Genomic DNA, 15,160 nt, shown 5'->3' with positions numbered 1-15,160 from the left:
GACTCTCCGCCACAAGGCGAGTGGGCCTGTTTAAAGATGCATGAGGTGATGAGGCCAAGTTTTCTCCTCCTTCTCTCTCCCTCTCTCTTCTCTCCCCAACTCTTTCTTCTGACGGCAGCAGCCACCTCTGTGAGGGGGGCTTCTCGCTGATCCCGCTTGTCAGCACGGCTGAGTGTGACGTATGACGATCAGCTCGCAGACAGTGTGATGAATGATGCCGCTGAGGACCCGCGACTCTTAAACAGACAAAAAAGTCTGGCAGATATTGATATGATGATGCACTGAATGGAAAGAGTGAGGGCGAAGAATCACTGGGGCTCAGTTTGGTGAGAATTCATTTTAGGAAGTTTAAGAAGGTTTAGAAAGGGCAAGATGTTGACTACATCTATATCTGAGTGGATGCACAACTGTTTGGAAGGAGATCCAATCGTAAAAAAGCAAATACCATTCTTCCATCAAGAAAACTAGGTCTTAAGAAGTACCATAACAAAGGTGGTTTAAGACCAAAACACAAACATAAAATCAGGCCTTGATTCAGTGTATGGGTGAGATGATACATTATTATGAAGATGCATGTTTATAAGAGAATATAGGCTGCCTCCATTTAGTGTTCTAGTTAGTTGGCAAGGATATTTTACTATTGCATATCCCTTTATCAGCTCCATGAATAAATACATCCTAATTCTGTTGAACTAATGTGCAATGTTTCACTGGAGTCCATGTTTTTGAGATGTCAAATATATCCACTTCTGCGTGAAATGGCTTTGACTGAAGTCGAAGTAAACAGACTTTCAAAACTTTGAAACTAAATTTGAGTCTTTGTAAAGTCAGAACTGATTTTTGGTAGACTTGATGCAGCGATAAAAGTTATAAAAACAAAACACATTTTGTTCTATGGCTTCTTTGTTACCAAGCCCATTCACAAATCCGACATCATTCACTTTCGAATACATTTTGGTCTCTCAACTACTGAGAGAAAGTTCATGGGTATTTCATGACGTTCACCAGCTAGCCAGAAAAAGAAAAAGGATTAATAAAAACAAGATTTTTAGCTGTTGATTAGTTGCCTTCCAAGAACAATTATGTGCAAACTTGCCTCAGTTTAACCCAGAGGATTTTGAGAAACTCATATTATATGAGTTCGGCTTAACAAAGAGCAATAAACCACCAGTTGAACTTATCCAGAGCAATAAGCAGATGCTCAATATCAATGATGTATATGTCAAGTATTGATAATTATATTCCTCGACGTCAATAACTTGCAAAAAGGTTGCAAAGATCCTTCTATGCCCTCACATCTTTCAAACTGTACCGCAGAATGAGTCAAAGGTCCATAATCATGCAAAACTCTCCGATGTGACTCATCCGCGGGAACCAAAGGGCGGCCAGCATCTGATCCCAGAGATGGACCGTCGATTAGTGGATGAGCAATTTGACCTGAGCTGCGTAATAGACTGCCATCAAACAGGAGGTGAAGAGAGGGAAGTGCTCCTTTCCCCTCTCATTAACGCCGACACAAAGAATCCAGCTAAAAGACGAGAAGCAGAGACTACTCTTTCATCGTTTTGTCTGACAGAAGGATGAAGAGAGGAAGAAGGAGTGGGACTATTAAAAGGACAGCTCCTGGGAGATTTGTGAATTGGTTCATTTACATAGAATTATATTCAAGGAACTATTTATTCTATACGCCTATTTGTTTACTTTTCATTAAGATGAATGTGTATTTGAGGTAAGGTCAATACCTGTTTAGCCTAGCTTAGCATAAAAACTGGAAGCAAAAGCCCCCAGGAAGTGCGCCGGACTCTGAGGAAAATATTCGTTGTGGCCAAACGGCGGTACTACACTTCCGTATCAGTCGCTCGGCCCGGAAAGACTTTTTCCCATTGACTAACATTGGGAAAGAGACGTCTGTAAATCGTTGGATAATTTTTTTGAAACTAAATAAACTACCCAGTATGAACATTTGTATAGCCCTTATTAAAAACATTCGGTCCTCAAGTTGTAAAATGTGCTAATAACGTTATTCTCAGAGTTATTTTCCTCTGCATTATGAACGCGGATCTAACCCACGGGACAGCACCGCCCGGCACGTTCATGTGACGTGTTCAGTACTACATGAGTTTTACCTTTACCCATGGATGCACAATAAGAACGGATTATATGATTATATGAATACTTTCGTGACGTTTCGCTCTCTCTAAAGTTGGGCCATTTTGTCTTCATGCGCCAATGAGCAACTCTCATAGGAATGAACGAGGCCCCGCCTCCCACGCTGTATCTAGTTCTTATTATACATCCATGGGGAAAACAGACCTACTAACTTAGACATACACAAAGTCATACACACTGTGTGTTGAGTAGTCGCAACAGATAGGACAGGGTAAGTTGTGTGTTGCCATTTTTACTTTCTGAACAATGGCTACTGTTATTACTATAGCTAATATGTTAGCGTGCAACTTTCCCTAAAAGCACAAACTTTCAAAACACAACATATTAGGGATCTTGCAAGTTCTTGGAAGACAATATATTTTTGTTATTCTTACAAATCCAGGCAAGCTGTTTTAGCTCAACTGCAATTGTTATGCTTTGCTAGGCTACAAGCAACAACAGACATGAAATTGATTGTCTTGTATCACGCTCTAAAAGAAGACACATTTCCTAGAATGTAGAGTAACCCATTTCTTAATATATGGGTACCTTGCAAAATGAATTTTGAGTAATGTAAAATATATAATAACATTGAAAATATCCTTTGAAAGAGGAGTACAGAATGAGCAGCAGAAAGAGGACTGCGAAAAGCAGAAGAAGAATATGAAGCATTCGTCCTACCTTCTCTTTCAGCCCGGAAAACGAAAGTCCGAAGCGAGGTAAGCACTTCGAACTTGTTGTCGCCAAGTCCTCGCAGCTGTTTGATAGCACTGGCCAGGATCGTACCTTTAGAGTACATCTCCTAAACAAAAAGACGCATAAACAGACAGATAAGAGCGCTGATAAAAACCCAAGCAGACACACACAGCTTCACGCATCAGTTCTTATTCCCATTATCTAGATCTCAAGACCCACAATTACCGCATTGCTTGCATCAGTTGATGTGTAATTCTGAGTTGTACACCACTGTCAAACATCCTCATCCATCTAGAACCATTACCCATCAATCCAGCTTCAAATGTATTTACAGAAATGGCTTCCCTGTTCCTTTTCAAGCAATAACTTTGACGAATGGCTCAGAGCTCTTGGGTATTTCAATTTAAAAAAAAGCTGCTGCAGGAATGCAAACAGGAACCATATAGAAAATGCGTTCATATGAGCAAGGACAAATATGTTTTGATGTGGTCTTTGACATTAACACAAATCATTTGAATTATAGACTTGAAATGTGTGGGATTTGAAATGGAGCAGGAGGAAACAGCCCCAAAAAGTGAATTACAATGCACCGAAGAAGCCAAGAATAACACGTCGTTTGGGTGTTAGGAGACATCATCATAAAACAAATCCACAAGCCGAAAACAAACTTCGCAAATATTTAAAAAGAGACGGGTACGCTGGTGTGGGGATTTGGGTGCAGCACAGGAAGCGCTTGTTGGGTAAACTGGGATTGGATCTGTGTGTGTGTGTGTGTGTGTGTGTGTGTGTGTGTGTGTGTGTGTGAGCGTGTGTGTGTGTATATTGTTTCATTACCCACATGTTTTCCCTGAGCAGCTCTAGAGGAGGCATCTAAACAAGGAGGATGTTACACTGGAGGCTTCATGACCCTCTTTACAACCTCCCTTGACAAAGCAATTAAAGTACGAGGTCATTGTCAATATAAAGAGGAGACAGAAGGGGCGTATAAACAAGGAATCAAACGTCAGTATTATCACTTCTGAGGAAGCAAGGACAGAAGAGTACTGCCATGGAATCAGTATTCAAACCGTAATGTGGTTAGAGTAACAGAGAAATGCCCTTAAAGTAGTTGGAAATGAGCTGAGAACATGTCAGATTGTAATGTTCCTGCAATGGAGTGAACTGGGGGAGAGTACATTACGCTTCTGTAGCGGCGTGAAAATCACCGGGTTATAAAAAAGAAAAGGGTCGTCGCAGACATTGCATTATTCATGTCGATAATGTCATTATCATTGCAAGGTATGAAAAAAAACCTCCCTTTTTTCTCGCTGACGCTTTTCAACAAGCTTGACCTGAATTTCTGATTCTTGTAATGGATTGCGGGGATTGCCATGCACAGTACTGTATATTTACTCTACTGTAGAGTGTGAAAGGAAGGGAAGACAAAAGGATGAATCTTGGAAGGAAAAGGAAGTGAACTTTTGACTCCCTCTTGCCATTCTTAATTAAGCCGGTGACCTTGCCAGCCACAAAAGCCTATTTCTAGAGACAGTAGAGCCAAAAATATACACCAGCAAGTGCAGTCAGTTAGGGAGAGCGGGGGCGGAGGCAGGGATGGATGGTGGGAGGGAGGGAGGGAGGGAGGGGGGGCGTGAAATTTGAAAAAGAAGAGAATTAGGTTTGTGTGAAAGGCCAAGGAGAGGACTGAGGAAAAGAGACACAATAGAGAAAAGATCAAAAGTATTACATAATCCGAAAAAGAAAGGGTTACGGATAGAAGAGAGACATCATGTCGGAATAAGGAGGCTAAAAAGGGGTCAGTGTGGGGTCCTTCTCATAATAAGACAGGATGTTAACAATGGCAAGAAGTGGCTCAACCTAATTACCGACATTCAGCATTGTGCGTTTATCTCCTCAGGAGTTTCACACTAATGTCTCCCCGCCTCTTTCGCTCTCTAATTTTAGATAGAAGTTAAAGGAAGGTGAGGAAAAGAGGAAGCACGCGGCTGATAATTATACCTCGGTACGGGTTAACGGTAATTCATTGTTTTAATTCTACTTTTGAGGGTCATGGAGGAGAGAGTTGTTTAATTGCGAGTTGTGCATCTGTAAATACCTCGATAGGCGACGAGAGATGGGGAAAAGAGGAGCGGTCAGACAACTCGTCCGACCCCCCCCCCCCACACACACACAGTGTTTATAGACTAATCCCTAGAGAACGGACTGCCAAAGAAGCAATGAGGCCTAACTATCTCTCTTTCTCCAACAGACTCACCTGTCTCGCCTCCTTCTGCCAAACATCTCCTTTCCCCCTCCCTCTGACCTCTCTCCCACTCTCTTATTCTAGCCGTTCCCTATCAAAACCTCCCAACGTACGTCATGTCACTTCTTCGTCGAACAGACTATTTTACGTGGATAACTATGTCTCTTTTCTTCTCAAAGAAACAACCTGGTAAACTTCAGGAAACAATTAAAGCAGAGCAATTGAGCTAAGACCTTTAATAATGAAGGCAGCGTGTGGAGAAAGCAGGGAGGAGGCTGAAGAGGCTGGAAAGAGTTTTCACCACCAGCACGGAGTTCAGGTTCTGGCATCTCAAAGCAGAGGGTTTTCAATGGAGGCATGAGGACACCAACTGGTTGGAGCGGAGAACTGCACCTTAGAGATATTGCCTGTGGAAAGCAATGCGTCCTTACTCAGTGTTTCACCAAGTAGGGTGCCTCAAGGAGTTTAAAGAGGTTGCTTCCAGGCAGAGCTGTGTTCCTCGTGAATTAGTCTACCTTAAGTCTTCATAGTGCGATTGAGAGGACTTTTGGGTCCCTGAACGCTGCAATGGGTCAAAAGGGTTTTTGAACATACAGTATAACCAAATAATTCAGATTAAATATTTAAATAGTAAAGCCTGTGGGCATCTTTCATTTTTTTTTTTACATTTCATGAGTTTATATGGGCAAAAACAAAGATTTAGGGTTATGCTTAAACATGCATTTGATTTTTAGCCACCTGGGGGCATTGCTGCAAACATTTACATTTCACCTTATACTGTAATGTTGATATTGTTAGAATTATAGCAAGAAATTGCTTATATATGCAAAGAATTCAATTGTTTGAAGTCCTGTTTTTGTTCACCTGATGAGTCCAAGTCCAATATTCACTCAGTTTGACCAACTTATGAGAATGAAGTCTGCCTCTTTCGCAGGTAAATGCTATGTGAGCTTGTGGCTAACCATGTCAGCTAATAAGCCCCTGGCAATAACAACGGTATGTTTTCAAAGCTCTTTCAAGATCATTCACAACTCAATGCGGTAAAATCTACATCAAGAGTAGCACTAATATGGATTCAAATGGTAAGAACATTGACATCATTTAAGATTCTTTGCAACTGCTACATGTGTTGCATACTTTTCACACAGAAATAATAAAAAGTAAACATTTGGAGTGTCACAAGTGTTACACTAAGTGTCAGCAAGGGCAACTTGGGAAGACACAGGAGGGAGTAAGCAGAGGAGCTTTCAGGCTTGGAAAGAGAGAGCTTTGCAGACAGACAATCATGGAGACTGATACACTCAAAGACTGATCCCCGATCCTAAAACCTCAGCTCCCCTATGGCCTGCTATTCAGCTTCCACCTCCCTCCCCCATCTTCTCATCCCTTCATCCCTCCCAGCCATCCTCCTCACTTCCTCCCTTTGCTACCCTGAAGCCAGGCTTTGGACTGTTTCTTCACAAACACACACACACACACACACACACGACACCATGTCGGTACCCTAAAGACTACCTCTCAGGCCCAAAGCGTTCTCCCAAGTCAATCCGGGTGTTGACGAAATCAGGCGAAAGGAGTGATTGATGTGGCGGATTGGATACAGCGCTGCAAGAAGAAGTGAGACCGAGGATCTCGCTACTCTCCCACGCCACCTCAGCTACCCCCGATGATGACATCATGGCGGCCAGAGACCTTCAAGCTGGGACTGCGATTAAGTGTGATTAGTTCTGTCTGAGGTTGACAGATCCCAGAGGATTTTTAACTACGGAAAGAGTTTTCTGGGGTAGTTTAAAGTTCGAGAAAGAGAACAAGCATGGGAATATGAAAAGAGTGGAGGTGTGTGGCTTTTTGGTGTTTGCATAGTAAAGATTGAAAACATAAAAAACAATATCTTAGCTGGTTTTTAATATAAGAGATAAAAAGTCTGGATCCTATCTATACAAGTTAGCTAACATTAGATGCAACATGCTACTGGCCATAACAGACTAAGTGGGGTTATAGCAGCAAAATTGGATATGTTTTATTGCTAATGTATTCAAATTTGTATTTTTTTGAGAAATGTTTTGTTGTTACATAATTTCTGAGATATCTGAAAAGCCGAAATTAATATTATCTGCGACTGTACTTAAGTGTTATTAATGCTAACATGCTAAACTTAAATGAGAGCAGCATGTCATCTTTGCCACTGTGGACATGCTGCAATAGCATTGGGACGTTAGCATGTAGCTGAGATTATAGCATCTTGAGTAATAATAGATATAATAGATGCAGACAAAGTGAGTCAGAATTACTCAGGTTTCATCTTGACATATGTTAACCCAAAATACCATGTTATAATGTGTTATTTTTATATACAAAAAAACATATATGTTAGTATATAGAAGTATTATATGATTACAGTATGTATTGATTATTACACTATACAGTATTAGTTCTACTTTACATTATTTAATTTCAAATTATTTATTGTTCTTTCTCCTAGAACTCACTTGCAATATTGCTCAGTTTTAAGTCTTGTTTTTGAGAAGTATACTGTCTGATGCTTTGTTGGCAGAGACCTAAGAGTTTTATTGCCAAAACTCTGCCATAGTTATCGAGCGTATGACAAATAAACCCTTTGAAATATTTAAAAACGGGCATTACACTTCAAATTAGCTGGCAAACCTGCTTCTAGTTGAAGCACTTCAATATGAAAAATGCATAGTAGCTCATCCACTTGGAAATGTAATGATCCGATAATCAATACCCCTGATGTGAGATCAAATGTGAAGGTTTTGTAACCCTTCAACATAATGACAACAACACGGGATGAAATATGACTTGTAGTCTGCACTCTGTGTAGCAGCACATGCATGTCTCTGCACTGGGAGGCAAAGAAAGCCAGCAACTCATATTTCAATTCCTGACATAAAGCGGTGCTGAGAGACTTCCTGTCTGTCCATGCAATTTCCTTGTACCCCCGCGCTGGCTCTGGAGGTGGCACTGGGTGGCACGCGGGGCGTTGCGGGGCCTCAGCTGGCTGCATAACGCGAGGATGACAGAGAGATTGTACTCGACCTCTCCGCTCACCCGAAACATGATGAAGCCCTCTGCCTCCTCAGAGGAGAGTCACATTGGCAGGGTGACTTTAAAAAGTCTAACAACAATCTCTCTCACACACAAAGGCAAACTTTCATCGTTCTAAAAAAAAGTGCAGCGCCTTCGCCGACAGTGACACGGAGTATAAAGTGCTGACTCGCCGGCCTCCCTGCTGATTCCCGCCGCTCTGGCGATGGAGTGTGTCCTGACAAATAAAGCATCAAATTCAAAGGATAGAGAAACCAAAGGAAAAGAGATAGAAGCCTGGGAGCGAGAGAGCGTGGAGGGCTATAATTAGTAGGTGATTAACGAGCGGGCATCAGACAGGTCCCACATCATTGATTGTGATGTTGTGCGTTGCTGCTGCAGCGAAAACGAGCTGGCCCTGAGAAGGGGCGCTGAGATCACCGCTCACACACACACAGAAATGTGTTTGTTCTTGGTGCAAAATACATCCAATGGTCATTAGCAAAGACATGAAGGTAAAGCACATTATGTCAGCGAGGTTATGGCCGCTTGAGACTCACTGGAGAACACAGAATTCATACATTCAAAGTATTTTTTGCAAAGGATAAAGCCAAGGTTTATGAAAGCTTCTGGATACAAATAATGAATACTCAACAGTTTGAGAAAGCTTCTTTTCATTCCTGTTCATTATCAATTCTGTAAGCGTAGTTTGAAAAGTAGTTTAAAGTGCTTTCTATGTTGAATTACTGCCATTAAACATATATACAATATGTATACACTTATACAACCTTATCTACATTCATTGTTGTCAGATGTTGTGTCATTGTTACGTGATGATGCAGTTTGAGGGCAGATTGATTTACAAAGGCATTACGCTCGATATGTAATTAGTACTGACTGAAACATGTCTGTACATAATTAAGAATCTAAATTTGGTATTAAGAGCTCGGTTGTGATTGTTGCCGAAATGCTCTTTGATCAGATGTTTCCTAAACCCTTTTTCAATCTAAGAGTATAATATTCGAAGAAGACATTTAAAGAATAAATCATCTCCTGATTACCATTTTAAAATACATCATTCTAAATAATTAATGAAGGTAATGGAGGCTGCAAAATAACAAATAATTACAATGGATATCTGTGATATAAAGTCTTCTGACCGTCTGTTTTTCTATTGTGTGCTGAAGAATGCTAAAGGATTCAGTAGCTCATCGTCATGAGAAAGGTTATCTTGTGTGACAGATAGTATAAAAACCTGGAATATCCTCCAAGTATTCAGACACATACTTTTGGCTGACATGATACAAATATGATGTCTCTTATAGTTTCTTTACCTTCAATAGGGTTAGGAGTACAGGGTTTTGAATCCTGTTGCCGTGAATAATAAAAGCAAATGTAACTCTTCCCAGTATCTTGTGCAAACTGCATGTAGGCACCTTTATGTGAAGCAGTGTCACTCAAGAGGTGAAAGAATATGCTTTCAAGACGTCTTGCCATCATTGTCACACATCTAGGCATGCTTATCTCTCATTCAAGCCCCTCGTGTAAACTGTGTAAAATCTAAAAATGATGTTGAAGTGACACTTAACATGGTAGTGTTTATAGTGTCACTCACATTAAAAATTACACGTCGTCAGTAGTCAACCTGGGTATCATTGACTGTTTCGGCTTATTACGAATTATACAATCTAATCCCAGGAGTAGCCCTGCTCGGGAGATCAATTCCAGCAGTGTGTGTCAAACATTTGCAGCCGTGCGAATAGGCCTCAGCATGCATTAGGACCAGTGAGCAGAACTTATAGTTTCTTTACCTTCAATAGGGTTAGGGTTATGTTTCTATTGTGTTATATTCTAAGGATTTAAGGCAATTGATCCACAGCAGTCATTTCTTATACTGTACTATATTGTCTTAATTCAAATTGGCAGCCAAAAAGAGTTAGTTGGCTAAAAACAAAAAGTTTCCAGGCTAAACATGTGGAGTTAGAACTGCCATCCTCCCCCTCCTCCCTATTTTCTGCTTGTTCAACTCCCATACCCTCACCTAACCCTGACTCTTTCTCCCGCATGCCCTCCCTCCCTGTGATGATAAGGCAGGCAGTGCTCGAACTCAACTGTCAGACAGGAGGAGAATAGAGAGCGGTACAGAGGGAGAAAGAAATGCTGAGGGAGGCAAAAAGTGAGGAGATTCTTCCCTCTCTCTCTCTCCTTTTTTCTTTCTGGGGGAACTGGTCAGGTGCCAACATCAATGTACTTTACTGTACGGCTGGGCGGGCACAGAGAGTTGCTGGCCTGCCATGCGTGGCTTAATGTCGCTCTGTCCTTGCCCTCATTCTTTAGCCTGCCAAGCTAATGATGATGATGAGGATGAAAACGAGGAGGAGGAGGAGAACACTTAGAAGTTGGCTAAGCGGCTCATGGTATAGATTTCTGTCACGGGGGAATGAATTTGCTGATGAGGATGTGGGTGTGTCAGCAGAGGAAGTGTGAACATGCACGTGTGTTTTTCTCTCGCTTACCTTGTCGTTGTTGTAGTAGGCCAGGCTCTCGCCGTCGAATCTCACCCACCGCCTCTGGAAAACACATTTCCTGCAAAGAGAAGGTAGAGGCAAATTCAATTCAGGTGGCGCCTTCGACCCAACTAAACCAGTTCCATGAGAAATAAGTGAAACAATTCTAAAACCGCCAGGACAGTAAGCAGGTTACAAAATCTGCCCTGAACGGGAACTCATATTTCATCAGGAGTGCCATTGATTCATTAATGTCAGGAGTTGTATCAACAGCTGTCAATTAGCATAATCAAAACAAATGGGCACTTTCAATTTGAATATTCAACAGCCGGGGGCAGTTTGCCAAACCTATGCAAATCAGGTGGTGAAGGAGAATATGAAATGGGAGTAAATGATTGATAGCTCCGGTTTTGAGTGAGCCCGTGTGGTACTGAAAGACTCGCAAAGAGGTAGTGCTGCCAGAAAAAGCCAAACTAAATGAGAGCCGACATGAATTTCAATCCTACAAGGTTATTTCCTGTCTTCTTTTTTCTGTCCTTCCCCTTTCAATGTTGCCATGTATTATGGATAGATCGGCTTCAGGCTTCCGTATCTAATGCAATTTATTAGTTTTAAATGGTCATCAATGATAGAAGACACATAGGGGAAGCAGGGAAATATGCAAAATACATAAAAAAGGGTCTGCAAAGATAACAGGAAGCAGTGGTTGACTTCCTGTGGCGGTGACTTCACGCTCGAGTTGTTTGGGTGAAAGGTTGATAAATAGAGTGAGAACATTCAAGAAGGAGCTGCAGTAAAAGGTTTTATGTACATCCAACTAATATGACATGGATACTAGGGATGGGAACGATTAATCGAATATTCGAAATTATTCAGGTATGAGAATATGAGTTATGAATTTTCTTTTTTCTTTTTGGGAGGGGTTCCTAAGTTGATTAAATATCAAATGGAATAATTAAATGTATACGACAGTGCCATAGTTAAGTGTGTTAGGTCTAAAGGTGTGTTTTGCTCCGCTCACCGGTCCCTCACAGCGGGCAGAGCTGCAGGTGCTGATCTCTCTCTCGCGTCTGGTTATACTTCACTCGCGTTTATGTCCAAATCCATCAGATCTAGCTAGTTCTAGCTAACGATATGGCTGCTGCCCCTCCCTACACGCAGATCACGCAGACTCAAACCTCATCTTATGCCCAAATTCCAGCTGAGAGGGTCTTCTCTACAGCTGGCGTGATTGTGAATCGTCTCCGCACCCGCCTCTCCCCTGAGTAGACATGCTCATATTCTTAAACAAGAATGAGTATTGAATAGCTTCATTCAACATTTTTCCCAATTTTTTATTTATTTTTTTTTTAATAGGATATGTACATTTCGGTTAACCGTTTTTTTGGGGGTCGAATATTCGAATATACATTTGCTTTCAAATTCCCATCCCTAATGGATACAAATGAATTTCTCTAACCACAGTCACCTTTTTTAGGAGTGCTGTTACCTACCCTTGAGGCGACAGCTTGTCCAGCCATCCCACTTTGAGCACCTGGTGTTTGGGGGCTCCATAGAAGCATGCGTACGGAGAAATATCAGGAAGTGCATTTCCCACAGCGTCTGCAGGATCGGCGTAGAGGTCACACTCCACCATGATTAAAGGTCCATCCTCAGGGCCAGAGGCTGCGGATCCCACAGCAGGAGCGTCAGGGGTGACGGGGAAACTTTGGTCCAAACTGACCATGCTAGCACACTCATCCACAGTGGAGTATTCATCTTGGTAATGGTCTGGGATAGTTGGAGCAGGGGGAATGTCCTGGTCCTTGGATTTCTTCCTTTTAGGTGGCTTTTTTCTGTTGGAGCATAGGTGTTGTTAGAGGAGCTGTTGGACATTTTAGGGATTACTTATCAGTCCGTTGAGAACACTGTCCTATTAGCTTAGTCTATGCTAATGTAGGTCTTACAACACTTTGTATCTTAAGTTTCAAAAGGAGATGGGTGCTGGGACTATTTTTGCTGAACAACAGGCAGTAATTGCATCCGGCCAAGACATAGAGTTTTACCACCCTGTAAAACCACAGTTTATTTTTAGATCTCTGGTTAGCTACACAGCCACGAAGCTACAAAGTGTTAATAAAATTAAAAAAAGAGCTAGAAAATCTCATTTAAGTCTCAGCATTAGAGCGAATAAGCGTGTTTCCTAAAAGGTCATACTATCCCTTTAAAAATCATTGGTTTCAATTTAAATGTATAATTATTGACCAAAAATGACTTATGATGCAACTCTATCATGCAACTTTATCATGTTTTCTAAATAACATGGTTGTTTTCTAAATGTAGCCCATCATAAATGACTGCGATACATGATCAAATCAAATGAATGTTTGCAATGTGTACACCGTGACTGGTTAGCGCAAAATCTTGTGGTGAGCACTTCCCTTTTTGAACATCTAAATGACAATTTATACATCTACAGTGTGGGACAGCGGTGTTACATCAGCATACCGTACCTGTGTTTCTTCTGTTTTATCTTGTCTTTAAAACCCTTCTGTAAGCCTTCTTTAGGGCCGAGGTCCTGCAGAGCACAGAGGAGATTAACATCAGATGAGAACAAAGTGTCCGTCTTACACCGTTATCATGCTGCTGCGCTAAGCTATGTTAACTTTAGTGGCTAGGTGACATTTCCATTAACCTCAGGGGGACAAACTGAAACAAGCACATTTCCACTCGGCTGTGTGTCCACGGTGACAACATTAACACAGAGTGAGGAAGTTTGCTCTGCGGTTGAAACGCCACTGATAGATCTGAGAAATGTCTGTTCCTCTTTGGCGAGCTGCTACTCACTGACGCTAGCGGGGAGGGGGGGGGTGCGTTGTCTTACCGCAGTGCTTTCGGGGTTGTTGTACAGGAACATTTCTCCATAGGGAGCGATGGGCGTCAAGGTTCTTTGAAGTGGAGCTAAAAAGGACACAGGAATAAAATAGTAGTTTTGTCATAGCATTTGAACTTGCAGTATGACGGCCTAAACATGAAAGTAAGTAATAGGATTGTTCCAGTTCAATTTAAAATCACTCAAATGTTATAGTGGCTTTTGATTAAACCAACGCATTGATCTGAATAAAATCGTGCCAACCCCTTGATCCATGTAAACCAATTAAATGTTGTTTTGCCCATCTCTCTGCTTCGGCCTTTTGCTTTTTCCCCAACTGGGAGTAGGATCCTCCTCAGTCTGCCTCAAACAGACGGAGGCTCTGCCAAGGCCATTTCTCTGTCTCGCTTCCTGCAGGGATCGTGTGCGGTGGTCGTTGGAAGAGAAGGAGAAGAAGAAAAGCGGAGAGACTGTGGCCAGACACTATTAGTCTGGAGACCCCAGGCCACCCTTGCCAATGCCTGTCACTGTGAAAAATGACACCGCCCTCTCCTGAGGATTGCGAAGAGGCCAAAAAGACACCGCCACGGGGCTAGACACACATAGACACTGGCGGAGAGGCAGATAGCTGCGCGGGCGGAGATCGAAAGACACATAAAAATGCCTCGAGACAAACGCAGACACAAAAAGGATGGACAGTCAAATAAGTAGTGGCAAATACTCCAGTACTGATGTGAATGTGCTGCTTTTTGAGACAATGCAGGCCATTACAGAAGGGCACAAACGGCATGTTGTGGTGTAAGAAAGCCAACACGTTAGCGTAATAAGTTTGCTTGTTTATTGCTTTATAAATGACATCATCTGTCTGCGAGCCAGCCTTCGATGTGTACTTTCAGTTTGTTTGTGAACATTAAGAGAACAGTGTTTTTCTCTTAACCGTTCATCTCAATTATCTCTGTTGGCTGTGCGTAAATGCATAAGGACCACAGCCTAAATAAATCACCATAGCTGTATAAGTATTTTCTTTAAATTGGGACACATTCATATCGTGAGCCAACTTGGAGACCCCATCTTCTTTATAACTGGGCTTGGCCTCTCTGCGGACAGGCTTGTTGGGCAGATAGCAAACCATCAGTCATCATCTATCAGCCGACCTTCAGGCCACTCGCAATTCTCTCCGACAGCCTGCCGGACGCTACTGTACTCAATTCCTGTCGGATTCCCTCTATTCTTTAGTCTTCAGTTGCTGCCTTTGTTTCTTTATCTGCTCCTGACCAGACCCTCTCTCAAGTCGCCATCTTGGAAGGTGCCGCCATGAGTTTGGAGTTTGTGAGGGGATTGATTTGATTGTGAATGAAGCCTCTGTTTCTTTAATGTGCGGGAAGGAAAGGTCGGTTTGTTATTATCACTCCTGTGTCACACTCACACTGTCTGTGCATTGAGGAAATACAGCTACCACAACCTGAATTTAAATTAATCAAATGAGTGTTTATTATTTCAGTAAAAGCTTGCCTAGCTTTACGGCCGAGTAGTGAGAAAAGCTTTAATCTAGCTTTTAGATCTGCCTTATATGCAGGAAGGTGACATTTCTCAACACAACAAATTATAATAAACAAAAACTGTTAATTAAAAGTGAATTTATTTCTCTTTTCAGCATGAGTCATATTGTCT

The 15,160-nt window shown here is 41.9% G+C and overlaps 1 protein-coding gene across 2 annotated transcripts in view; it reads right to left on the bottom strand.

Annotated features, from left to right (window-relative positions):
- Positions 1–15,160, bottom strand: part of zmp:0000000660 (arf-GAP with Rho-GAP domain, ANK repeat and PH domain-containing protein 2) — a 112,656-nt gene that overhangs the window by 90,072 nt on the left and 7,424 nt on the right. For both annotated transcript variants that reach the window (XM_034136894.1, XM_034136895.1), the window contains exons 4-8: positions 13,502–13,578; positions 13,131–13,195; positions 12,132–12,473; positions 10,648–10,717; positions 2,830–2,950 (exon numbers count right to left, since the gene is read on the bottom strand). In XM_034136894.1, coding sequence (XP_033992785.1) covers positions 2,830–2,950; positions 10,648–10,717; positions 12,132–12,473; positions 13,131–13,195; positions 13,502–13,578 — 675 coding nt within the window. The remainder of the gene's footprint in view (positions 1–2,829; positions 2,951–10,647; positions 10,718–12,131; positions 12,474–13,130; positions 13,196–13,501; positions 13,579–15,160) is intronic.

Source organism: Trematomus bernacchii, unplaced genomic scaffold (assembly GCF_902827165.1).
Source record: "Trematomus bernacchii unplaced genomic scaffold, fTreBer1.1, whole genome shotgun sequence".
Lineage (NCBI taxonomy): Eukaryota > Metazoa > Chordata > Actinopteri > Perciformes > Nototheniidae > Trematomus > Trematomus bernacchii.
Note: the sequence above shows the minus strand (reverse complement) of the source record. Positions and strands in the feature narration are given on the sequence as shown.